The 26609-nt window shown below is 45.9% G+C and overlaps 2 protein-coding genes; one reads left to right on the top strand and one right to left on the bottom strand.

Annotated features, from left to right (window-relative positions):
* The first annotated feature begins 6635 nt into the window (after positions 1–6635).
* Positions 6636–7353, top strand: GSTUM_00001414001 (uncharacterized protein). XM_002838816.2 has 2 exons: positions 6636–6773; positions 6837–7353. Exons 1-2 carry the CDS (start codon positions 6705–6707, stop codon positions 7143–7145), a joined length of 378 nt encoding a protein of 125 aa, XP_002838862.1. The 5' UTR covers positions 6636–6704; the 3' UTR covers positions 7146–7353.
* A 10742-nt stretch (positions 7354–18095) lies between these two features.
* Positions 18096–22835, bottom strand: GSTUM_00001413001 (uncharacterized protein; the record flags this gene model as incomplete). Its single annotated transcript, XM_002838815.1, has 11 exons — positions 18096–19827; positions 19902–20044; positions 20091–20212; positions 20280–20349; positions 20414–20991; positions 21056–21098; positions 21163–21222; positions 21286–21704; positions 21748–21901; positions 21959–22426; positions 22575–22835. The coding sequence occupies 11 exons, from the start codon at positions 22833–22835 to the stop codon at positions 18096–18098; spliced, it is 4050 nt and encodes a 1349-aa protein (XP_002838861.1).
* Between the last annotated feature and the right edge of the window lie 3774 nt (positions 22836–26609).

The following is a 26609-nucleotide window of genomic DNA, read 5'->3' as shown; positions in this document are numbered from 1 at the left end:
GGTCGAAATGGCGAATCTGACGCTAGAATCTGTCAAGGTCAGATGGAGGACAGCAGATGCAAAGTTCCACAAGCGGAGAAAGACCATGCGCTCGGCAGGATGGGAACTATTGAAAGTGGGAGAAAAGGCCTGATAGGACTCAGGCTTAGGGGGAGAGGAGCTAATGTCACGAATATGGCTTGTTGAGGAAAGGGTTTATACGTGACACATGGTTATGAGCCACAGGTATGTTATTATTTCACACATATGACTCATTCGAGTCATATGATTTATTATGTGTGGGATTTGTGATGCTTTCACACATGGCTCAAATATGAGTCATGGAAGTATGCCTGGCATGTATGCCTTGCGAGTGAGCCTTGCAGGTAGGCCTGGCGCATGTGATTTATGTTTTGCACATGACCTCATTATGAGGTCATGGATTTCATGCATATGACTCAATCGAGTCATATGACTTGTTTATTGCATTATGATTGGTTTATAAGTTTTGCACATGACCTCGTTATGAGGTCATGGGTTTTGAGTATGTGACAATCTTGGTCACATGACTTGTTTGTTATAATTTGATTTCGCAAATATAACCACCTTGGGTCACATGACTATGAGTGGAAAGAATACTATATAAGGAGGCCGATGCCGCCGAGGAGGATAGGTTCTTCACACTTTATTCTAAGTACTTTTCCTCATCCTTGCCGTCACTTCGCCCCGAGTATTTCTTTCCCTATCATGATGGGCCTTGATGCCTTGGACTCTGGGGGAGATATCTGAGTTCGCTCAGTAGTTCCTGGGGTCTTTGGTATTGAGATCTGTTAAGTGTTGCGTGGCGGATTACTTGTTTGTGTCTCGTTTCATTGGGTTGGTTATCTCACGATACTAGCACTTCGAGCACTTCATCGCGGTCGCATACGGGCCTCTTTCGGTAAAGTTCCACGGCTTCCTGTCTATCATCTACTCCCAGATTTTGCGTTCCATTAGGGGGATTGAATATTGTATTTGGGGGGATCACCCGTGTCGTTCTTTGGGCCAGCTTATATCTTTTATTGGGATTTAATGGAGTCCTTAGTTCTCACGATACAAAACGCCCTTGGGTTAGACTGATGACCTTCCCAAGTTTCAATACGTCGTACCGGCCGCATCAATCCACTGGGGAGGTGGCCTCGCCGGCCCCCCCCCTCCTCATTACTACATATTTCTATGGTCAAAATTCTACGATGTTGTTTATCACCATTCCCTCGGAAGTTTTGTCCTTGTGGCATATACGGTAGTTCAGCCAGATGTCACCTCCTTACTACAGTGGGGATGGCTTTGACCCTGAAAAATCTTACCCCCTGGTGTGGTTTTCCCTTGCTGCCTAGGGTGGTGTGGAACGATTGGCTGCCAGACACTCGCGTTGTTTGTGCATTTGGGTGGTTCAGTTGTGGTCTGTGGTTGGTGGCTTCACCCATTGCAAGTGGGGCCTACCTTCCGTTTGTCTGCTTCTGTTCGTTCGCCCTCCCCCTTCTTGTCACGTCAGTTGGGGATGCCTCTTGCCCATTGTTCGGTCCGTGCCTGTTGCCGGACCTGTGGGGCTAGCTTTCGCTGGCTCTGCTTACCTTTTTTCCGACTTGACTGCACTTCAGTTCGGCTGGGTTGGATGGTGTGGCTGGTGCTGGTGCCTTCGGGTATTGGTGCTGCCTCTTTTGAGGCTCCCGGCTTTGGCTGGTGGGCTCGCCTCGGCTGTATGGAGTCGGGGGTTGGGGCTCTGTTAGCGTGGCCAAGACCAGTGGCTGCCTGATGGGGTTGGGTATAGCTGTCCTGTGGCTATCTGATGGTTGACCTGTCTCAGGAGCTCAGGAGACTGGATGGGCTCTGTGGCGCCTGGTGTGTAGGGCTTGGGGGGGGCTGATTGGGGGGGGAGAGGCACCTGCAAGCACCAGTTGGACATGGGTCAGGTTGGGCGATGTCTAATTAAGTGTTTCTGGCCTGATGGGGCTGTTGGGTGAAGCTGCTGAGTGCTGTAAAGCTCCTCGATGACCCGGATGGTTGATGGCCACCTGTGCGGATGGTGGGTTGCAACCACCTGGTTGGACTTGATTGGGTCTTGTGTGCTAGGTTTTGTGAGGTTTGTTTAGTTTCTTTGGTTTAGCAATGGGCATGGCTGGCGGGGGCAAGGCACCACGGGTAGGAGATTGGCCCCACTAGCCTTTTAGGTCTATCACCACCTCTATGTATTTCCTTTGTTTATGATTTTGTTTTAGGGGACACGCAGCGGGTATAGGTCCTCTTCACCATTACGCTCTTCAGAGGCACTTGGCAAAGTGGGTTCATAGGGTCAACAGCCTGGCATGCGGATGCGAGAGGTAGACATGTGGGTCACCTCCTCTCTGCCATTTATATCGCCTGTTGTTTATATTTGTTTTAGTTTTGTTGGTTTTCTACTGTGGAGGAGGTTTTGTGGAACGGTATTTGGGCCGGGTGGTAGTGATTTTATGTTTGTTGGACAAGGAACCTGGTTGTGTTGGTCTTTTGCTCGGCTTCGGCTACGCTTAGTGCTGGTTGGCTTCATACCAGAGGGGCTACGGACTTGAACCGGGGTGGGCGCTGGGTTGTTTCATGGTCTTGTAATTATTTTCCATGCAGGCGTGACTCTGGGATGGCAGGTATGGGAGTGTAGACTTAGTTAGCCTAGGATTAGTGGTATACCGGTTAGCGGTATCCCTGTGCCAGCGGGGGCTCATCGTATGCCAGTGTTGGCGGTACAAGTTTAAATAAAATTAGATTGACTTCTAAGTACTTTTCCTACTTATTACTTTAACGAATATAAAACACCTTTACGATCTGTATCTTTATTGCAACGTTATCATTACGCCATAGAAAGTTCTTTATAAAGAAGAGTCAGAGAAATCTTACGATAGGCATTTCCGATAGAAGACAGAGGTCTGGTACTATCGATAACGCAGGCAAAGACCTAGCGCTATCGTAAGACACAGAAGAAAAGAAGAAGAAAATGAGAAGTATTGTTCCCCATCGCCAAGACCTAACCATCCAAGGAGGAATCATTATAGAAGGTGAGCGAACAGAAGTAGACATACAGAAGGTAGGCCCCACTTGCAATAGGTGAAGCTGCCAACCACAATCCATAACCAAACCACCCAAACATACAGACAATGCAAGTGTCTGGCGAATAATCGTCTCACACTACCCCAGGCAGTAATAAAAAAAAACCACACCAAATAGTAAGGTTTTTTCAGTGTCAAAGCCATTCCCACTGAGGTGAGGAGGAGATACCGGACTGAACCACCGTAAATGCCATCAGGACAAAACTCCAAGGGAACGGTGATAAACAACATCATATGATTCCAACCGTAGAAACATAACATAACGAAAAACGGCTGGGCAGGTACCACCTTGCCATCTGAGAAGTGATGCTGCCGGTACAACAAGTTGAGGATACTGGATGGTCATCAAGCAAACATGTCGGCATTTTGTATCGTGTGAACTAAGGATTCTATTAAAACCCAACAAGAAATATGTGCTGACCCAGAGAATGACATGGGTGATCCCCTCACATACCAAGTTCAATTGCCCCAATCCAATGCAAAACCTACGAGTAGACAATAGCCCGGAAGCCAAAGAAATTTTACCGAAAGGGACTCGTAAGCGACCATGATGAGTAGCTCGCAGTGCCAGCATCGTGTGATAACTAGGAGACAACCAAACGAGAGGCAAACAAGTAATCCGCCATGCAATATTAACAGACCTCAATACCAAGAATCCCAGGAACTACTAAGCGAACTCAGATATCTCCCCCAGAATTCAAGGCATCAAGGGCCATCATGAGTGCGAAAGTAACAATCGGGGTGAAGCGACAGCCAGGACAAGGAAAAGTACTTAGAACAAAGCATGAAGAACCTATCTTCCTTGGCCATACCATCTCCTTATATAGTGTTCTTCTCGATCCAAGTCATGTGACCCAAAGTGGTCACATATGTGAAACCAAATCATAACAAACAAATTATATGACCAAAGTAATCATATGCTCAAAACTCATGACCTTGTATCAAGGTCATCTGCGAAAACCTATAAACCAATCCTAATACAATAAACAAATCATTTGACCCCTAGTAGTCACATGCGTGAAATCCATTACCTCATAATGAGGTTATGTGCCAAACCTAAACCATATACGCAATGCATACCCGCAAGGCATACTTGCAAGACACACTCATCAGGTGCCTGTCCCATGACTCAAACTCAAGTCATGTGCAATACATAACAAATCGTAACACTATATATCATACGACTTAAATTAGTCATAAGCCTAAAACAATAACATACCTATGACTCATAATCATATGTCACGTGAAAACCTTTTCCTCGCCAAGCTACATTTGTAATACATACAAGAAAACAAATAATTCTAGCTTGTACTACAAATCTCGATAGGCTACCTTCCTGAGCTCTTTTGCCCTTCTCCAAAACCACCTATACATTCTGAGCCTTCCCTACTCTCTCAGTTCTTTAAAGGTCTCCTAAAGTCTTTCCTCTATCTCTGGCTATGTACTGACCAAGGTTGTTGAAGTGTCACATGATAGCTTTCTACTCAGTTGCCGAATCCCTTCTCTTACTTCAGGTGAATTCCATTTCACTATCGTACTTTTAAGGATTTCAAAAAAGGTGGATGCTTTGTCTAGCATTAAAGGTCATGTTCTAATAGCGGTATTAGGTGCTTTATTCTCTAGCGGTAATGTGTAATCCACATGAGCACTTCTATCTTTTGTAACCGTATACAGCTTCATTCAACCTGCTTTGCTGGTTTAGCCTATACCTTCTGTATTAATAACTGCTTGCATATGTTGTGTCACCAACTGAGTCTTGGAATATTATCTATACCATTTATCTCCGACTTTCTAAATGCCACACCTGTAGACCTGGGCATTGTATCTTCCAAACTGTTTCATCATTGGCCTGAATGTTCTGCAGTAGTCTTTGAGCTAGTTATATGGCAAGATTGAGGTAAATTGAATACTGGTAATTGGAAGGATAATATGACGGATTGATAGAATCTTGTGTATATTCATACTTTGTAAGAGCTGAGTTTTGGTTCCTTCACCACATAACTGAGGTTCCAAATGAGTATAGTTCCACACATCATTCACTTGGCAATGGTCTCTATAAGACCAGATTCTATGGTACCCGAACTAGAGTCAGGGAAGCCTAAACTTTCAGCCATTGGAGCAATATTGCCACTATTTGTTCATGGCCATTGCACTTGTATATGACAGTGTATTGTACAAGTATCTCTCAAAAGTACTGTTTTATGCCCCATATCAATGAATGCCCTACACCTGAGTATGCTTGTAACAACACATATTGCTTCACAAAATTAAGCCCAAATTAGATGAATGTGAGTTCAAATTAATAATAATTAATTGACTTTCAATACTTTTTATAGTAACCATGTGCCTTACACATGGTATGCAAACAGCGAGGCATAGACTTGATTAATTGATCAATTAAGGATTATAAGACCGCCCACCATGCTACCTTCAGTGCTGCCTCAAATATCAGCCTATTAGCCTCAATCTTCTTCAACAACCAAAACTCAGAGTAGTATTTTCGTATAATAGACTTTATTGCTTTTCAGACATGTCGAAGCCCATTCAGCCAGTAAGATGATGCATACAAGGGAGGTATTCTCCTCTCGCCAAATGGCAGATCTGTGACGCAGAGGAATTTATCCCAATTATGTCACCAAAAAGCATCACCCTGAAGAGCTTATTCATGAAGAACGACAAGTCCTTGGGACTCGAATCTTCAACTCTGGAAGTCAGCATTTTCGAGAGTGATTTACCACCTTCACCTAAAACTTTGAAATCCTATATCCAGACACTGAGCCCTAGCCTAGCTCCGCCAGTGTACCTACTCCAGTATCATCCTATACGAAGGGATGGGTTAAGAGCGTATATTGTACCAAGGATGTACAGTGCAGTGGGTAGCTATCACGAGAAACAAGTCACCTCTCACAAGACACACAAGACAGGGACTTTTGGATTGACTCATATTGGTATGATTACCTCAGCTTCTTGTGATATCTCAAAGGGAATGTAGTCTAATGGCGAACAACACCACATCCCAAGTCATGTCTCTCGAGTGAATACAAAGATGTTACCAAAGCTAGACCCTTGCTAATCCCATGAGGCGCAAGTGTTGCCCTTGCGCCTGGGGATCCGGATTACCGGCAACTTCATTTGCGTGTTCATAGGCCAGGTAGATGGGCACGGGGGGGGGTGCTTGCGGTGTTCCATCAGGGGAGGCTAGCTATTCAGCGTTCATGTGGTTTTGCTCGTGAAAGCGCGAGTCCACTTAAGTTAGTAGTCCTGATTGTACCCCAGAACCCAAGCACCAGAATAGTGGCGTCGATAGAGTAGCGCGAATTGAGCTCGCGAATCCGAACGTGTGTCGCACTGCTGTAGAGCTGTAACCAATTCACCCAAGTAACCCAACCATGCTCACCAAGCCACGAGCCTCCTCCATTCACGACATTCCAAGCAGACACCCGTTCAACCCGCAAACGGCCACGAATCCCCTCGCCTACAGTATCTTCCACACTCTCTCACTCACATCCCCCCTCCTTCCTCTCACATCCCACCATCACCCCACCCACAACGCACCCTCGCACGCTCCCGATCTGCAAAGGCACCAACCCTTCAAGATACCCGAACATGTCTCCGCCAAACTTGGACCCACTCGAAATCTTAGGAATCCTTCAAACTTGGGCCGTCCGTTCCTTCGTAAGCTGCCCCATCCACCCGCCCGCCTCGCCCACTCCGTCACTAATGAACACACCTAACCAGGTATTCCTGGGAATCCTAACCATGACCCCGGCGATCTTAATCCTCCTCTACGACGCAACGCTCTATGTCTGGCGCTACCTAATCCTTGCACCCCTAACCGGCACGCCATTCCCAGAGCAGGCGGCGGAGACCGCTAGGAGGGAGGAAGTGGAGATCACCACCACTACCGCGACCACAACGCGGTCGACGCTTACTACGGTTACTGCCCAGCGGAGAAGGGCGTTGTCCGGGAGCGCAGAGCGGCCACTGGTAACGTCGGTAGAGAGATTGGTGGAACCGATACAGGGGTTGAAAGGAGTTGGGTTGTGATCACTTCTTTCCTTTTTTCTACTTTACTAGCTTTCATTTCTAGCAAGAAATCTGTGCATGGTCCGGGGCCGTGGCGTGGGGAGTTTTGTGGGGTTTGTTTCTGTTTCTTCTTTATAGTGGTGGTGGTGATTGGGGGGGGGCTTCGCGCAAGGAGAGAGAAGAGCGAATCGGTATGATAGTTTAGAGACTAGTAAGTCCATTTTATCCTACTCATCTCCCCGTGACTAACACATGATTACTCGTTTACGCCGTTCGGCGGGGTGGTGAGCAACGTGGTGGTCTAGCATTTAATAATCTGCCCATACTCAAGTAGTAGCCGTCTAACGGTAAAACCATTCTACTCTCATTCTTCGAAGCTCTCCTATGGATACCTATATATTTTTTTTCTTAGATGCACAATGGTTCCATGGCTCAGTTGGTTAGCGCGTGGTGCTAATATCATCCAGATGTTTACGCCAAGGTCGAGGGTTCGACCCCCTCTGGAACCAAAGTTTCCTTTTTTACTCTCTCCCCTTGCTTCCCCATAGTCACTCGAGTATCATATCTTATCATACTCGTAAGTGAGATGATTGCTTTTGTTTTCCTCTAGCCCGGGCGTCGCGTTAGTGTTAAGCCCGCATAGATGAATACGGCCTAACTACCGGCACGGTATTGTACCTCACGATGCGGTTAGCCCGTAGTCACCAAGAATTTAACATGGACATACCGTAGCATGTACAGTACAGTATGAGGCTGTGGACAAAAATCACCACTAGCAATTGTCCATCGCAACCACAATACCAAGATTAGATGAAAATGTTGTCTACTCCACTATACAAGCCATCCTATGGTGAATGACATACTCTAATGCAAGCCAGAGTTCTTACCCTACTCACCACTGGCCTGTCCCAGTTTGAAATTTCATGGCAGACTGGTATTCCATAATGAACGATCAGTGATTGGCAAAAGCAACAATAGCCACAAAGACAATGAGATTGTCCTATGTGCCCACAGCTCCTCAACAAATATGGTATTCACCAATTGATCTTCCATCTCTAAAGTAGCTGGGAAGAGTAATGCCTTTATTAGCAAAAGTTGAGTTAAGAGATAGGATTGACTGTTTCTTCAAAAATTATTAAACAAATACTTGAGAAGGGAGGATACTCAATATATAAGACTTGTAAGAAGCTATTTATCAACAAGGAAAACTAGCAGATGCATAAAGCTTATGCTGATAAACATATACTCAAGCCAATAAACTAGTAGCAAAAGCATGTACTTTCTGATGAGTGTATTTTTAATATATCTTAGCAAGGATGTGTGTAGATTACCCAACTTTCTGGCAAGTGCTACCACAATAATTGCATGCAGTATTCATTTTACAGTAGCCACATATCTGTGATGGCATAGGAGGCTATTAGTTATAATTGGAAGTCACCACTTATGTTTCTTGTAATTGTAAAAGACTACCTTCAGCAGGTCCTTAAACCCATTGTCATACCTGCTTATATGCATCTTGTTTCTTATGATGCATCTCCTGAGGCCAAATTTATTGAGAACTAGGTCTCAATTCACCGGACTAAAGGAGTTCTTATGAAACTAAAACAAATGTTAGGTATTCCTCTTCACACTTGGCCAGCCTCATCACCTGACTTGAATCCTATAAAAAATGCATGGAGGATCATGTAGTAAAGGATTAAAGGAAGAAGTACATTTCCAAAAATAATTCACCAAATAAGAAAAGCAGTTCAGGAGGAGTGGGACTATTTACAGCCTCACGATTGAAACTACTACATTGACAGTATCCCTACAAGTGTAATGGAATTCAATTATTCTCTACCAATGTAACTAACTTGAAATTAGTACTCATCTATATAGGATTCTTTCTAATAGTGTATATTTCCTGTACTGACTAGTTAGTACTCAATTGAGTACATCTTCTTTGTTCACTTAGTTGTATCCATTGTTATGTTAATACCCAGTTGGGTATTTCCTTACACTATTGTTACTACTAGAATAGTACCTTAGTAGCAATTGCTTGTTTAACCTTGTTTGGATTGCATTACTTATTTTATTAGTTTTATCCTGTTACATCAAGTTCTCTTCTTTAGGACTTTGATTGATTTACTTTTGCTACTATGTTAGCACTGTTGAATGTTCTCCTTGGATATTGCAATATTGTTATATTTCCTAATTACAATCTTTTGTATTTAAAGAGACTACAATACCTTAAGGATTTAGTCTCTTAAGCTTTACAGGAATGCTCTTCTTCTGAATATACTACAAGTTAAATGGTCGCTTTCTATTTTCCTCAACTCTATTACTATTATAGAGGAATTCTATAGGTGCTTCTCCCCCTATCCTAATAATAGTATCCAGAAACCTCTTTGAGATTCTTAAGATACTGGGGAGTAGGTTACAACAAGATTTGCACAGGTCAAGCAACGAAGGAGGATGCAAACTGAATTTTGATGTATTTTCTATGTTCCAATTTGCCTCATGTACCACCTTCTAAATTTTGTTTTTTGAATTTTTTTGAATTTTTTTTCTACTATTGTTGTTGCGATATTCAAAGTTGTTTGGGCATGTGTGAGTGTTTGGGTATGTTGTGTGATTGCTAGCAGTGATTTTTGTCTACAGCCTCGTACAGTACCGCTAACCATGCCAAGGTTGCTCGTTCGCAAACTTGGGCACCTCGCTCCACTAGGTGCCCTACAGCTCAACGCCAGATTCGGCTCAACGCCAGATTTTCGATCACCCCCGACAAACACCCCTCCCCCTCTCCACGCAACCCTTTCAAAATGAGTGAGCAGTATGCCGAGATTAAAGCCAGGATTGGGCTTGCCTGTGAGAAGCTTTTGGAAAGTGAAAAGCCAAATGTTGCGGCTGCTGCCTGTGAGTTTGAGGTTCCTGAGATTTGCCTTTGAGGGAGATGGAATGGCCGTCAAGCACGAAATGAATGACTTCCTGCAAACAGAAAGCTTACGCCAGAGGAAGAACTTGCTATTGGGCTCTATCTTCGGCGCCTTGATGAGATTGGAACCTCCACCTGCATTTCCATGATCACCAATTGTGCAAATAGTATCCTGCGCCGAAATCACCCAAGTATCAATCCTAGCTCTCCACCACCTACAGTTAGTTCAGCTTGGACAAGTCGCTTTCTTAAGTGACATCCCAAGTTTCATGTGAGAAAACAGAAGACATTAGAGGATGAGAGAAAGAATGTGCACAATCCTGCAGACATATTGGATTGGCTTCTCTGCTTCAAGCATGTGATGGATATCAAAGATATTCAGACCGAAGACATCTATAATTTCGATGAGACAGGCTTCCGTATCGGTATCGGCAAAGATCAATAGATCATCACCCTTGACCCTAATCGGCAATCCTATTTGGCAAGTTCTACGAACTGTGAACTTGTCACTTCTTGTGAAGCAATTAGCTGTAACTGTTTTGTCCTTCTCCCGATAGTGATACTGCCAGGTGTAGTGCATATAGAGAATTGGGCTACGAAGGCCGATATCGAAGACGATGTTTTGATGTCCGTATCTGAAACAGGCTATTCAAACGATGAGCTTTGTTTAGACTGGCTGTATCACTTTGAGCAATTTTCTGCGCGGCGTCAAGTAGGGACATATCGGCTTCTCCTACTTGATGGGCGTGGCTGTCACTGTACGAGAAATTTTATTACCTTTTGTGATGAGAAGGCGATTATTCCCTTTTGCCTCCCACCGCACAGTACACATATGCTTCAACCACTTAATGTAGTTGTCTTTCAGTCCTTAAAGCACTATTATGCAGAGGCAATTGATAGAGCGACCCATACCGGGTGTTCCAACTTCAATAAGGTAGAATTCCTTACGGCTCTGAATTCCATTCGAGCACAAGCCTTCAAGGACAGCACTATTATCTCCGCCTTTCGGAAAACTGGTCTCATACCCTACAATCCTGATATCCTTTTATCTCACCTTCAGGAGTATAGAACCAATACCGCTTCCAATACCGCTTACAACACCCAACCCGCAACTCCTCCGCCAACCCTCTCTCTGGCACCATCTACACCCTATACAGTTCAGTCCTTGACACAGCAGGCATGATACCAAGAGGCATCTGATCCGGTATCTCCCACCTTTAAGACCAATTTATGGCACTACATCAAGGGCAGCCTTATCCAGGCACAGACTGGAGCACAGGCTTCTGAAGAGCTAGGAAATACCCAAGCAGCCCAACTAGCACAAGCCACTTGCCAGAACCGCTTACGACACTCATGTCAGAAAGGAGATGTCCTTTATGCCCATCAAGCTCGAGTGATAGTACGTAAAAGGCAGGATGATGATGTGCAGAAGAAGTTAGAGCAAGCGGAGAGACAGCTTGAACAGGCAAAAAAAAAGCTATTCATGACCAAAAAAAAAATTGGAAACCAATCTTTCAGGAGCTTAAAAGGTCTACTAGGAACAGAAGAGCAAAGGAGAAGGAAAGAAGCAAGCGTGGTGGAAATATTGTATTTTAAGTTCTATATCTTGGTAAAATCTGGCGTTGAGCCGAATCTGGCGTTGAGCTGTAGGGCACCTAGCGGAGCGAGGTGCCCAAGTTTGCGAATGAGCAAGCTTGGGTTGTGGCTATGCCACAACCTTGGCACGGTTACCCCTCCTCTCCCAACAGAAAACCAACCAAACCGCTGTGGCAGTATCATAATTCACACACTACTGCACCGTAGCCACTTATGACATAAAACAAACGGTACAGTACGAGTACTTGCATGATACCACAACTTCAGGCCTACCACCAACTTGTTAGACTATGGGAAGCTCCACCTCAGCAGACCCGACTTCGACCCAGCCGAGAGAATGCGGTGGGGTATGATACCGATATGATATATATATACCTTTCCCAATGACCACCACCGTAAATCGGAAAAAGTAAACCCCCGACTCCAGCATAACCAGGAACTTGCGGTAATGTGTATGATAATTTACAGTACAAGTGCTCTGCTACGGTACTCGAGTACCGCACTGTACTCATGCTCGTACACTCTGCCGACCCGATTACCGCGTACCGTCTCAGGATGCGATATGCCATCGATCGCGCCCCATGCCGTCGTACTTGTACATCAACATCACGCCGTGTCCCATCTCGTCGATCACACGCATAACAGTATGGCACTCTAACAACTACTGTACGTTGCAGGCTTTTCTTTCCTTCTTTCCTTACTTTTTTTTCCACATCCGAGTCTTCCACGGCACTATCCCCTGGTTCACTGAGACGTGGGCGAAATTTCTCTCATGCATTAGTGTACTTAGTTTAACCAAATGTAGGTAGCCGATCACATGACATTAAACTACATCTCCTCCCCGCTGAACTTCAGCTTGAGTACTAGTAGAGATACTATTAGCCTGAGCCTAATTCCTCAATACGAGCAATAATGTCAGCCAAACGATCCCGTAAACCTCTTTCTACATGTCCTTTGAATATTCAACCTCCGGCAAGAAAGACAAAGCGTGCAACCCAAAGAAAGGCTACAAATGTGATTGGGGGTACCGAACCGATTCTGCATGATCCTGCAGCCTTTAAGCCTCTCGAAGGTGCAGAGCATACTACCGAGTCAAGAGTGCCTGGAGGAGCCAGCTTGACACCGGCAGCGATTTTTGGTCTGTTTTGGGATGATTGCATAATTCAGCAACGTGTTTGCGCAACCAATGCGTATGCACAACAGAAAAATGCCACAAAACAGCAATGGCGGTGTGTGATCTCAGTTCAGGAGTTGCGCATATTCCTAGGAATCACGATACTGATGGGTATTTCTCGGTTGGGTCGGGTGAGGAGATACTGGTCTGATTGTATTCTTTCCGCTCGCAGCTCTATGAGCTACCGCCACTACTGTCAAGTAAAGCGCTTTATCCACATCTCGATGCCAGAAGACAGTACTGGCTTATCACGAGGGGAATGGTGGAAAAAGCTGGAACCGCTTAGTAGCTATTTGCAACATAAAGGTCAGATGCTGCTTCAGCCTGGTACCCATCTCTCAATTGATGAAATGATGGTATCATTTGCTGGTAGAAGCTTTCATACTATTCACATACCAAGCAAACCAATTCCAATAGGGTACAAAGTCATTGCTCTGTGTTGTATAGGGTATACAATAGATTGGATGCTTACCTCCCAAACTGAGTTCTTTTCGGAGCTAATAAAGCTGCCCGACCTCTCACCAACAAGTTCCGCTGTTGTCCAATTATGTCGCTCTCTTAATACCCAGCAATACAACCATATTGTCTATATGGATAATGGGTTTTCTACGATCCCACTGTTTCGAAAATTAAGAGAAAACAGAATTGGAGACTGCGGCACTACCAGGGTTAATAGAATTGAATACCCAGTCGGTCTTGAGTAACAAGCTCTTACTGAATGGAATTCAATTGATGGTTACTCTGTGGATGGGGTATTGTGCTTCCGATGGATGGACAACAATATAGTAAGAATACTTACTACGGTTCATCCATGGAATGCGGTTATACACAGCATGCATCGACGGCCTCGTACAACTAGCACAAATGCTACCCTAGTACGAAAGGTATTTGGAGATCAGGCCCACGCTGCCTTCTTTATTCCTACCACAATTGATGACTATAATCATCATATGGACGGGGTCGACATAGCGGATCAGTGCCGTGCAGGTAAGCAAAATAGAATTAAATTCTGGTCTCAGCACCACTAATGACTAGAATATAGCCTTTACAACACACCAGTGTGCACGGCAGAATTGGCTAGCCTTCTTTTATTTTTTCTTAAACGTATCAACTACGAACACCTATATTTTGATCAATCTTGCATGGAATACGGAGCTTCACCGACTGCTAGATGTAGGAGATTTGGCTGATCAAGATATACTCTCCCACCCACTTGCCTGCCCTATGCCAGCAGTAGAATTTCGCCGTCTATTGTTTAAAAAACTCTGTGACCAGACTCCTAGTAAGCAGGATAGGGGTAGAAAGGCTAGAAGAATACGCTATCGGCCAAGTACTCGCTATCAATCCAAAACACCACGCCTCTATTTTACAAAACATTACTACTTGCAAAAGCCTACATCCCAACCTTCATCCGACCATCACCTTAAGAAGATGGAAAAGGGTTGGAAGTGTTGTATCTGTCGGTATGACTTTCGGAATGGTCAGAAGCAAGGCTGCGCCCGCCCCAAGCTTACCCAGTATGAGTGTCGGGCCTGCTCACCACCAAGCGCTCTCTGTGCAAGTGACCAGCTGTGCTTTACCCGATGGCATAATTACACCCCCTCTGTCCCTCAGTAATAGCGTTTTTTAAAACAAATAAGACCTTAATTCCATGCGTTTACCAACTAAACTCGACTGTGTAGATATGAGAACTCTATAGTAGATTTGAGCACATATTCATTGATATTACCCGGATGCCAAGCTGCTAGCTTGGGTGCTAATGCATGAGAGAGATTTCGCCCACGTCTCAGTGAACCAGGGGATACTCATTACTGTGCACCGATTGAAGTATGATGTGATGCTCGAGTGCTTTTGTACAGTACAGCGCAGCACAGCACAATTCCCGAACATTGCAGGGTATCAGGACTCTCGGAACTTTCCCTTTTGCACCTCTCGAGGTGGGGGTATTGTACTACAAGTATGATACTGATTGCTCATAGTGTGCCCCGCAATCGGGCTTGTCCAGAGGACGCGGTGGCATGGATTTGATGGGGTTGTGTGGGAGGTTTACAGGATGATTGTATTATCTGCGGTGAAAGTGTGCAGTAGGAAGTACAGTACTCGAGTATATTTAAGTGGGGGCGGTAATTGTTCTTTGTTTTTCGTCTTATTTTTTTTTATTTTTATTTTTTTCTCGGATACCGGTAATATGATATGCTGGGTTGGGGGGCACTTCCTTGATTGGGTTGGGGAGTGTGATCCTATTGTGCGGAAAGTGCTTATTGAAAGGAAGAGGAGAAAAAAAGGGAAAAAAAATGCAAGGCACAGGTCTATGAAATACAGCTTCCAGGCCTTCCAAACGCCATTTTTCCCTCATGTGTCATTTGTTCCTGAATAAGGGCTTCCCTAGAGAACCTCCTGCGCGTCATCAAGATAGAGTAGCGCGGGTTGAGCTGAGCAGTACTCCAGTAGGAGCAATAACCGCGGACACATTACATGCCCGAACAATAGTCTCTAAGTCACGAACCAGATGGAAGATAGTGAAAAAAGAAACAAAGGAAGAATCAAGCCAATTCCAGCTCCTCGCCGCAGGACAGAACCGTATCCCTAAGCCTCTTATCGCCAGCCCAGTCCACCCCGCTCCCCACTATAATCGCCTGCACGGCATTTCTCATGACCTCCCATTTGATCTTCGTTTCCCAGAGCACCACCTGAGCATCTCTATATCCCTGGTCATCTCGTGCCACTACTTCTCTCGTCTTCTTCTGTTTCTCGCTGAGCTTGAGCAGTCTCGCGGCCAATTGCCTGTTGAGAACTTGGGCATTCGTGTTAGATGCTTGTAGTTTCGACAGTGTCTCTCGGCTGGCACCGAGGACGTGTGAGAGGTTGGCGTGCGTAACTGAGAGGACGTCTCGGCGGAGGATGAGCGGTGATAAAGCGCTAGTAGATTAAACTAGATTTCAGTCCAGAGCACAAAGCGGGTGGGAGTCATATCTCGCTACAGCAGTGAAGGGGGAAGAGAGGGCATTACCGTTCCTTCGCCGTGCTTCTAGAGCTCAAGTGGACCGCTCGAAGCACTGGCTGTGTAGCCAATGTCGTCTCGACAATTTTTCCTTTCATCACTGAATTCGCCCTACTCCCCAACAGCTCCGCTTCCGTGATGCGGAGCCGGTCCTCGATCGAAAGGTCGTCATCTGCGTCTTGCATGATCCCAAACGCTTGTTAGACATAGAACCAATCATCGAATGCTAGGGTGTGTGTGTGGGAAAAAAAGTAGGAAGGAAGGGAGGGGGTAATGCAAGAAAGAAGTGAAGAAAGAGGGGGGGAAAGAAAAGGGGGGGGAAGAAAAAACCACCTTCAATCCCAACCCCGGACATCTCTGCTTCGAGTATCCGCCTCTCGAGACATACCTTCTCGAGCTTGTCATAGAGGCCCAAGAGGTGCTCCTCTTTCTCGTCGGATAGGCAGGTCTCAGGCTTTACGGATAATTTGGCGAATCCTACGGGGTGGGCTTGCGTTGAGAAGAGAAGGCTCAGACACGTCGTCTGTAGCTGTTGTAAGGTGGCCATGGTGGTCCCGCTTGTTCGTCCAGCATGGGGGTGCTGGTACTGATGCGGCAGTAAGTTAGTAGAGGAAAGGGCCAGCGGTAGTATGTGGTACAAGGGATCTAGAACACATGCTGGGATAAAAGAAGGTAACGCGTTGTTTACCATTTTCTGCTTAAAACCGTACTCAGTTATACTCGCTGAGGAAGGATTTATCAGTCCTGCCTAATTGTGGAACAAGGTTTTCAACCCCATTGAAGTGCGATGATTCTTTGGCCAGGCTACAGTAAACTCTGTATGATACTCGAGTAAACTTTGGGTACGAGTACTCTAGTAAACTCGACCCGCCACTATTCTCTGTACGCTACTCGAGTATGGTACCATCACTACCATGAAAAGTATAGCGGCGGGTCGAGTATTGCACTGCAATCTACCGGTACTCAGAGTTTATTCGAGTACCAGTACAGTGCTCAAGTACAGTATCGTAGGTGGGTCCGAGGGAACAAGCGAGAGGAATGGTTTGCATCTTACGTCTTTTTCCCATAGGGCCTCCTGTTGGTCAATCGCTCATATTTGGTCTCATTCGTCCGCTCTCTACCGGTATGTGACTTACCTCTCGGGCCGTAGCCTCGCAACCCTTGTCCCAGTACTGTACTCGAGCACAGTACCCTCGAGCACAGTACCGGTATCGTACCCTACTGGGATCCTCCTATGCCCACACCACCAACCACCGGTCCCCTCGTATCATATCCCTCTTTCTTCAGGTACCGGCGTGAGATAAATCCAGACTCACCGCAACCATCAAGCATATATTATGGTAATCTATCTCTATATCTTCGTAAACCCTACTCGTACGTGGATACAATACCGTACTCACAATCCTTACACAATAACATATAATGCGCCCTCCAGCGGCATTAAGCCCCCCCCCAACCAATTCACAACTAGTACGGCAACTTACTTGTAGTCCACAGGCGACCCCCCCCCCCATGTTGCCTATAGTACTGGTCGTACCCAAATGTTTATGGGTAAACTTGAAACTCCGTTCTCCCCGTGAATTGAGATGCGAATACCATCTCTCCTTGCATGAGCCAGTCATCATTTAGGAAATACTTTTCTAACACGGACTAAATAGCGTTCCATTATGTCTATCTACCGGTTTTGTACCAGTATTCAATGGCCTATCAGTACAAAAAAGTCATGAAATCGCCAGGTAGCCTGCACCTAATCCCTCAACCATCCTGAACCCTTGCCATTGAAAAAAAAAAAGAAAAAAGAAAAGGAAGGAAGGAAGGAAAGCCACCGCATCAGTTGAGAGGAGGAATGACCAACCGGCCCCCTCTCCTTCTCCCTCTTCCGATACTGAAAACCAGCAACAAGAAAATTTAATATTCAAAATTACACAATAAAAGGGCCGCCCACTTTCCATGACACCCAAAGGAAAACCATCATTAGTACCATAATCCAATACGCAATATAACGAATATCCTTTCGACCCCCTTTGAGGTCAAGGAACGAAATTTGTGTTCCATGACATCCTCCTTTTGAAATTCAGGCACACGATGGCCAAAATCCGGGAGAGAAGTTGGATAGAAAATAGAATCAGCAAACGACAGGTATAATTTAGAGGCGCGAAGAATGGAAGGAAATAATGGAAATTACGGCTGAGACCTCCATCATCAAAAAGCGGAACCTTTGTCAACAGAAAAGCTTTTATCCTATCGATATACAGTAACGGCTCGCTACTGGATCGACTGAGCTTGTCACCGGGAATGGGCCGAGGCGCCATCCGTCAAACCTGCGCCCTGAGTGGCATCAACACCCTCATCACGGCCATCTCTGTCCGACCGCCTCCAGCTCCCTTTAAGGGCAGTCGACTTTCCCCAACTCCTGCGCCGATTCTGCTCACGCAATGTGTTTCTATTGGCAACTGAACTAATTGGCGTCGGGTGTTCTACAGGGTTCGGTGGGGAAACAATGTATTCCCCATCGCCCGATTTTGGTCTGAGGTCCTCCTTTAGGGCACCTCGGAGATTGCTCTCGCCCGCAGAACTTATTCCATTCTTTCCTCTAACTTTCCCCGGAAGCCCCTCGCCGGAAATCATCCGCCCCAGAGTGGAGAGAGAAGTTACCGCCCTTTCCACTTCGGACTTTGGATTCGATGTTTTCGGCCCGTCAAGGCAGCGACGTTTCTGTTTCTTATCGATTGAGCTATTGCCACCAAGAGCCGGAGGAAACTCCTCTCCAACACAATGGTGGAGGGAAGTGTTTTTCATTGAAGGCAAGCTTGGAGATTCACTTAAGGGAGCCCCCTGAGCTTTTTCATGGGATCCACCATTAGCTATACTATCACTCTCTTCTGTGGACTTCGATTTGTTGCTTCTGCGCCGGTTTCGTCGTCGTTTCTTCTTGGGTTCGGGTAGGAGTCCGCCGCGGTACCCCGTTGGAGACATGGGAGAATTCTCGGTGTCAACAGCACATTGATTACCCCCATCATTACCGTTTGGCATAGCAATGCAGCTTTTTGGGGCTTCTGATGTACCCGGACCCTTCTCTTTCACCGGTAACATCTGAGATGCTCTCCTTTCCTCCATTTCTTTCACTTTTGCTTCTGAAAACTTTAAAACCACACCTATCTTCTCCTGAAGAGCCTGGATCCTATCCTCCCCAACACCATTCTGATCATGCACATCACCCCCGTTCCCTGCCTCTCCATTCCCAGATTGGTCACTAAAAGGTATCACGTCAGTCAGTGCATTCATCATAACCTCATTCTTTGACTCTCTTGATACTAAAGGACAGCCAGTGCTATTGCCAACTGGGGCGCCGTCCGAGGAGATGCTCTGGTGGGCGTATCCATTGGAAGTGGGTTCATTGGGTATAAATTCTTGGGCATCAGGTTTCAGAGATGACGGTGTCCTGGGGGTGTCCTGGCGCGGCAACTGCATGTGCTGCTTTTCTGGATTTTTGACTGATCCGAAATTTCTCAATATTCCATGGGTACTTGAGACTCTAGCCTCACCCTGAATATCAGACCCTGGCAACTCAGCAGCGAAGGCAACAAAATTCTGGCGGTTGCTGAGCGATTTCGAAATATTATCTTTGTCAAGACCACTCTGTGAATTCGACAGACCCTCTCCATTTTCCGGAACCAGAATTGGAATATAAAAATCATTGGCCGCAAGGTTGGCACCTTCTGTTTTGGGTTTTGGGTGGTTGTCAAGGTTGGGGTTTTGGTGGGACATTGTGCCCAACTCCCCCGATACTTTCTTGAGTTCCTGCTCTCGGGATATAGGACTAAGATCATTGACATAATTTAACTCCGTCGGCCTTCCCGGAGAAGACTTCGGTTGCTCATTTTTGAGTTGCTTCGACCACAGCTGGAAGTACTTGCCCCCAGCGCTGATGAGCTCTTCATGACTGCCCTTTTCAACAATTTCGCCATCCTTGATCACAATTATGAGATTCGCGTTCATGATTGTCGAGAGTCGGTGACTATGAGGATCAGCAGTGTTCAAAAACCACAAAATCTTCATTGAACCGAATAGCAAACAAGGACGGAAACATACGCAATAACAAACATCGTACGGTTGGATGCGAGCTCGCGAAACGCGCGTTGTATCGAGCGCTCTGTTTCCATATCAACCATACTAGTCGCTTCGTCCAGTAAAACTATCTTCGGATTCTTTAGAATTGCTCTTGCGATAGCAATCTTTCACAAAGTTAGTCTTCTCCGGGTCACAGGTGTGGGGTGGTACTACCCTCTGAAGTTCACCGCCCGAGAGCTTCACACCATGCTCTCCAACCTTTGTCAAATAGCCGTCTGGAAAGCCCAGAATCTTATTGTGGATAGCTGCTGCGCGACAGGCAGCATAAACCTCTGTGGAAATGGTGAGCAAAAAAGCTAAAGAGGGAAAAACATTCCCACATAAAGGCACCACACATACGTTCATCAGTGGCATCGAAATTTGCATACTTGAGGTTCATCATCAATGTGTCGTTGAAGAGTTGGGGGTCCTATGTTGAACGAGTGATGAGCAGATGCTTAGAATTAGTTTCGAATTCTGGAACCATATCATACTTGAGGAACAACGCCCATATTTTCTCTCAAACTCCACAGAGTGACATCTCTGATATCCTGGTCGTCGATCGTTATGGACCCAGAATTAACGTCAAAAAACCTGAATAACAACTTCAGACATGTAGTTTTGCCTCCGCCAGTCTCTCCTACCAGCGCTACTGTCGAGCCACCAGGTACTCTAAAACTCATATTGTTAATAGCAGGCTTCCTAGGGTCGTATGCGAAGCAGACGTCATTAAATTCAATCTCTCCAGATTTAAGCTGGAATTCTTGCGCACCGGGTTTATCGACGACAGAAGGCTTCCTCTGGAAAAGCTCGAGCAGGCGCTCTGCATCCAACATTTGGGTTTGGATCTTACGATAAAAGTTGGCGAAGAATGCTAATGGGGAGCCAAGCTGGGCCCAGTACGAGAGCAAGGTAACGAAACTTCCCACAGGTTTGTTTCCCCTCGAAACCTCATAAACCGCGAGAAAACTGGCGCCTAGCAGACCAACCGTAAATATAAGGCTTTGACTAACTCCCAGAAATGTAATGCCCAGAACATAGTTAAGCTCGGCTTTTTGGTAATTCTTAATAGCTGAAACGATTACCCGTTAGTATACCTGCAGGACCTCTGAGCGCGGGGGAACAGAGCGGTATACCTCCCCAATATCGGTCTTGTTCATACTCAATGCGGTTGAAGTACTAATCTGCCGTTAGCCCATCGAATACTAACACGCGCTTGTTCACGGATTCCAGTTGCCCTTACGCTCACTGTTGTCCAACTCGACATGGTCTCGCACATAACGTTTGCCTCTTCAATCCTCGCCTATAGGGAATTCATAATTGTCAGCTACCAGCCCGAGAACAGGAATACATTGTAAGCACCCACCGTGTTGTAATCTCTCCTAATCTGGTTTTTCGTAGCTCCCAATTTTGCGGTAGCATAGAGATAAACAATCGACACAACAGCTACAATCAACGCCATGTAGGCATTAAACATATAATAAAAGTATGCGAACGCAATGCAGAGATCTGCAAGCATAGGTAAGACGGCAAATAATACAGATTCAATAAAGCCGTTAACTGAGCGCCCTTGCCTGACCGAACTATATATCTCCACACTTTTCTTATTGGTGTGAAAATCGTGAGAGAGCGACATAACATGATTATACGCGGCAGTGGTGATTGAGCGGCTGGCGTATTGGTCCACTGGTATCCAAAGATATCTGTGGAGAGCAGGAATTCCAGAACCAGAATCCAACCAACGGAAAATAACATAGATGGAAACCTGCAACCACGGTATGGCTCCTAAATCCGTCAGCTTTGGCTATCCGCAACCAGAACCCATAACTACCATTTCCTATACTCAAGGAATTCGTTACAACACCAAGTTGATGGGGCACTAGGGCGTTTAGGCCACGCTCAGCTAGAAGACAGAACGCAACCATAACCATAGATGCCTGGAGCCTTCTGTCCTCACTCGGCCAAAGATATTTCCAAAGTATCTTTTTATATACAGATCAGCCCTAGCACGTTTATAGGTTGTAGTTCAAGCAACTTACAGAGAAAGACTTGGCATAAACCCACCAATTACCGCTCTCTTCGATCTTCTTCATCATTCTTGCGTTCGCCTCTGTGTTTGCCGCGTTTTCTGGGGTATTATTATTACCGCCACCAGTAGCCCCGTAAGAGGTACCGTTGGATGTTTCATTCACCGCATTACTTGCAGTCAATAGCCCAGCTGATTCCTCGTCTTCGCAGAAGCTCTTCTGGTTGTCACTCCGTTGGAAGCCCCAGTATGAAGCGGGCAATGCAAACAGAAAGAAAACCCTAATTATCTCGACAGAGATCTTAGCCTTACGGAACCCACTTTTCTGGCCTGGGTCGTCGTTCGGGAGCGCTAGAAGGCACAATTCGGCAATCAAAGATAGGATCCATGACCCATAGTAGGGGTACCAGACAGGGCTATTGTTGTCAACCAGGCACAGCTCAATCACACCCCAAATCACAACTGAAGAAAGAACATAGAGCTGCGAAATGGGCAAGTCAGCAATCGCCAACACACACCACGGGGTGTGAAATTTATAGCATACAATACTATCTTCAGGACTGAAATAGTCTTTCTGCACAAGAGATTGGGCAAGTATTAATATTGCTTCCAGTATCTGTGCACACAACGACCAGATCGTTAGCCACAACAAACCCATCCACAGAGGAAGCTTTCAAGAACACCGAAGTTTGACCCACATAGGTTGCAATTGCAGCAGTTTGGAGAAACAACATCAAATTTCTTCGAATTACTCCCTTGGAAGGCTTCAGGTTCTGCAGAGTGCAACAAGTGATTGTTTGCAGACTAACGAAGAAGATAAGAAGGAGTGGAGGATAAACATAATGGATAGCTCGATAGGCTTTTAGGAACGCCTCCGGAGTATCTGACATCCTGGAGATGTGCCAATTGAGCTCCGTGCCTTAGTATTATCCTGTTCCTTACGGGATGGATGCCGAAACACAAGCAGGAGATGACGTTGAAGTGTACTCGAAAATTAAATGCAATGGGATCAAGAAATTTGAAGGGAGGAATGGAGAGGGGAGCAAGGGCTCTGGGAGGTGGCGATGGACAAGAAGGGAAACGGGGAGGGGGAGGGGGAGGAAGAGATAGTAACTGCTCCGCAAAGATAAAAGAAGGGCAGAGAAGAGTCAAGGGAATTAGTTGAGGCTCTTCCGGAGGGGTGGCACAGACCACAGCAAAAAAAACAAGCGAGGGTGGCGATCAAATCGATTTGCGTTCGGCCGCGAGGCGGGAAGGCAAAGAGCGGGATAATTGGGACGAAGTACAGTATGTACTCGAGTATGGAGGGAGAAAGAGATATTAGGGTTGAGGACGGTGTAGTGTAACACAGCACGGCAGGTAGATAGTACTGTAGCGATAGCCGCTAGCCAGGTACTCGAGTACAAAAAAAATAAAAATAAAATAGCTTCACTGGTCGTCGCAATGAGGGTCCGGCAGGAAGATTATTGAGGCTGAAATTCTAATTGACGCATAAGGTAATCCCAAACTGACCTCCTAATGTAAGGAAAGACCCTCGCCGCTCGACTGTGGATATTAAATACTTACCTCTTGCTTAATTCTTGTGCCTTGAGAAACAGTTCAGCAAGTCTTCTTATCAGAACAGTCTGAGAGCGAAACCATGACACCCGAAGACCGCCCCCTTCAATGCACAAATAATTGTTGCCACGCTACGTCTCCGATAAATTTCTATGCGGTATAATAGATTGGAAGTGTCCAAATTTTCACGCTGTTGTCTCTTTTGCTTCTCCTTCTACCTCTAGATGTGTGACTACCGGCCGATAGGCAACCTTGCGAAGATATAGAACAAGAGGGAAGCAGCCAGCAATGAATCGAGGCAATGTAAAGAACCGAGTTCACCGGCTACTGTGAGATATCTTGCTTTTCCCCCTCCCCTTATGCTCCTCTTTTTCCCCGTTTCCGTATCTTTTCTCCCCCTCAGATGTTTGCACCGGCGATGACAAAAGAATGTAGGCTGGTGGTAAACCTTTGCAGACTCAATGCGACCATGTACTGTACTCGAATACTTTCTGTGATAAGCCCACGTCAGTTAGCTCCATATCAAAGTGGGAAACTTGGGAAGCGGAGGGAGAGGTTGTGGAACATTTCCCTAGCATTTTCAATTGAGAGGGACGGAAATCTTTCGAAATACAGCATGTAGTTGTCGTGGGAAAGGTCTAAGGATGAGAGGGAAAGCGGCCAACTAGTGTACTGGTATGCTGGCGCCGTCTGAGCGAAAATTTTAGGATGTCGCGGGCCACCAGATGAGTAGAATGCAAGGTTTACAGTAACTCCGCTAGAGCAGATCCTTGTATAGCGCACAGACAACCCTTACACTCGCTTTTCGCCTGTTACCTTCCTTTTTCCCTTGGGTGCACATTTCTCTTGGGATGGGCGTAAAGTACTGTGCGGTACCCCTCGAGTAAGAGTACTCGAATATATCTCTCATTCGGAGGGACAGTGAGGAAAGAGATAGAAACACTAAAATAACTCCCCATCACAGACTCAAGTCTACCTCCACTATGACTACGTCTGCGTCCATCTACTAGTACACACCTTAATTACAGTATACCCTTTGAACACCTCCCCATCCCCCCCTACTTAAATTTGTCCTTACACGCACACATGCACACAAACATACATACAAGCATTCTCAATGTGCGTTAAATCAATTCTTAAGACCCTCATATTCTCTCCTTTCTCCGGCCCTTAATCTTGCCTTCCCCTCCTTCCCCCTTCCCCTCTCGCTTTTACTATCGGTACATGAGCTCCACTTTACCCTCCCCGTCCCTGATCCTATCTCCTTCATCCTGCCAGCGTGAACAGCACTGCGTCTTTGACATGGAGCGTGAATTATTTAGGGTACGCCAATGGCACACATACGTTCCAAAATCTGACAACGCGCAAAGACAGAGAGTAGATCAAAGATCATGATCTAGGTGCAACTCTCAGTTACATGGCACGCTCATAACCTATCATCCACAAGGGATACTTTGGTGCATACAAATTTTATTTTCTACATCGAGATCGCCGCATCACTCCATCCCTTCGCCGGGATCACTATTTCCGTTGTCTGTCTTATTGCTGGTGCCGGGTAGACACTTTCTTAGCTATCTAGGCATCTAGGCACAATTGGCAAAGCTAAAATTTCATAGCATTCCTTACCATAGGTAAGCCGGGCACAGTACTCCTCCGTGAATACAGAGTCGAACACTCATTACCTTTCCCCGCTTTTCATAATGGGCGGATTACTCTATATAAAGCATATATCCACGCTCTTCTTAAGGGTTAAGGGAAGTGATCTCTGGCCAAAACTCTCATCAAAATGGTGAAATGTAGAGCAGAGAATAATTCCTCCAGCAAACGATCATCCCGCTTTTTGACTTGCTGAGCTTCATCCATAGGGTGTGTGTGATATTTCACCGATAAATATGCATTGGCGCCGTAACCTTATGCTCAGCTTCGACAACCCCGGAGTTGGAAGCAGCTTGATACCAGGCTCGTGGGTATTGTGAGAGGCTACTGATTAGCGGAGATATTTGCACTCGGAGGAAACACCAGGCAAGGGTCTACCGCCTGTTTTTTTCACTTGGACGACGAGTGGAGCCCTCCCGCCTCGCATCCAATTTCGCCCTATATGATATGGGATGTTTCACCGCAATAAAACAAAGAGGGACCCAAAACACGCTAATGCTGGCGAGATTCTCTTGGCATCTATAACACAGATAATGTGGTATCATAGGGCCAACGTGATAAATCGGTTGGCGTGATAAAAGGATAGGTTGAAGGCCCAAGACTTCTGACGCTGGATACAGAGGTTCAAACAATATCCAACAAGGGCACTAGGAGAAAATCTGTGACTGTTTTTTTCTCTCCCCTTTTTTGTTTCTTTTGAGAGGACAGAATCCCTTGAGGGGCCTGATCTTGAAGGATTTAACCATGGAAGGCCCTCTGGTCTGCGATAGTAGCACACGCTGCCAAAGCACGGTGCTAGAGCACCGTGCTGCGAAGGCGGAGTTTAATACTAGTACGACAAGAGCTATTGGCTCGCCTTTGCTTGTTAGAGGGAAATTTATGAGCAACGCTCTAAGAAACCGGCTACAAGGGAACCGTGCCACACCACTACCGGGTTATACACAGCTACACATTGGATTACCCTACTCACTCAATAGAGTCCTTTGGAGGGAAATATTTGGGTTTTAAGACTCAAAATATTTTATGCGTGCAGCTGATCCCAGCGTATCCTGGCCCTGCACGGGGATAGCAAAATCTTCGATTTCATACAGGGATCATGATTACAATCGCCCACAGTAGAGTCAGACTACCCGATGCTGTTGGATAGGTGTTGGTCGAGTGAGAAGCTGTGAAGTGGCTATTGAACCCGTATGATTGGGGAGAACCGGTAATTTCGCACCCTATGCACTCGAGTATTGCACTTGTACCGCACGGATACTATCAACCCTCCAAATACTCGTACATAGAGACACCCGCAGAGCACATAGCAGCTAGTAGCGATACCGTACCGAGGAATTTAGTATGCAGCGTACTATGGAACTGCTCGAGTATGCTAATATACCAGCATTAGCCAGACAAGTCATCTCCAGTGACAAAAAAGCCTATTGGTGGTATAAGTTGCATTCGAGCAG

This window comes from Tuber melanosporum, assembly GCF_000151645.1.
Source record: "Tuber melanosporum whole genome shotgun sequence assembly, scaffold_289, strain Mel28".
Classification (NCBI taxonomy): domain Eukaryota; kingdom Fungi; phylum Ascomycota; class Pezizomycetes; order Pezizales; family Tuberaceae; genus Tuber; species Tuber melanosporum.
Note: the sequence above shows the minus strand (reverse complement) of the source record. Positions and strands in the feature narration are given on the sequence as shown.

Coding starts and splice junctions, on each gene's coding strand:
- GSTUM_00001414001 (XM_002838816.2), top strand. CDS start 6,705: ATGTCTCCGCCAAACTTGGACCCACTCGAAATCTTAGGAATCCTTCAA. Junction 6,774..6,836: donor CTTGGGCCGTCCGTTCCTTC/GTAAGCTGCCCC, acceptor ACACCTAACCAG/GTATTCCTGGGAATCCTAAC.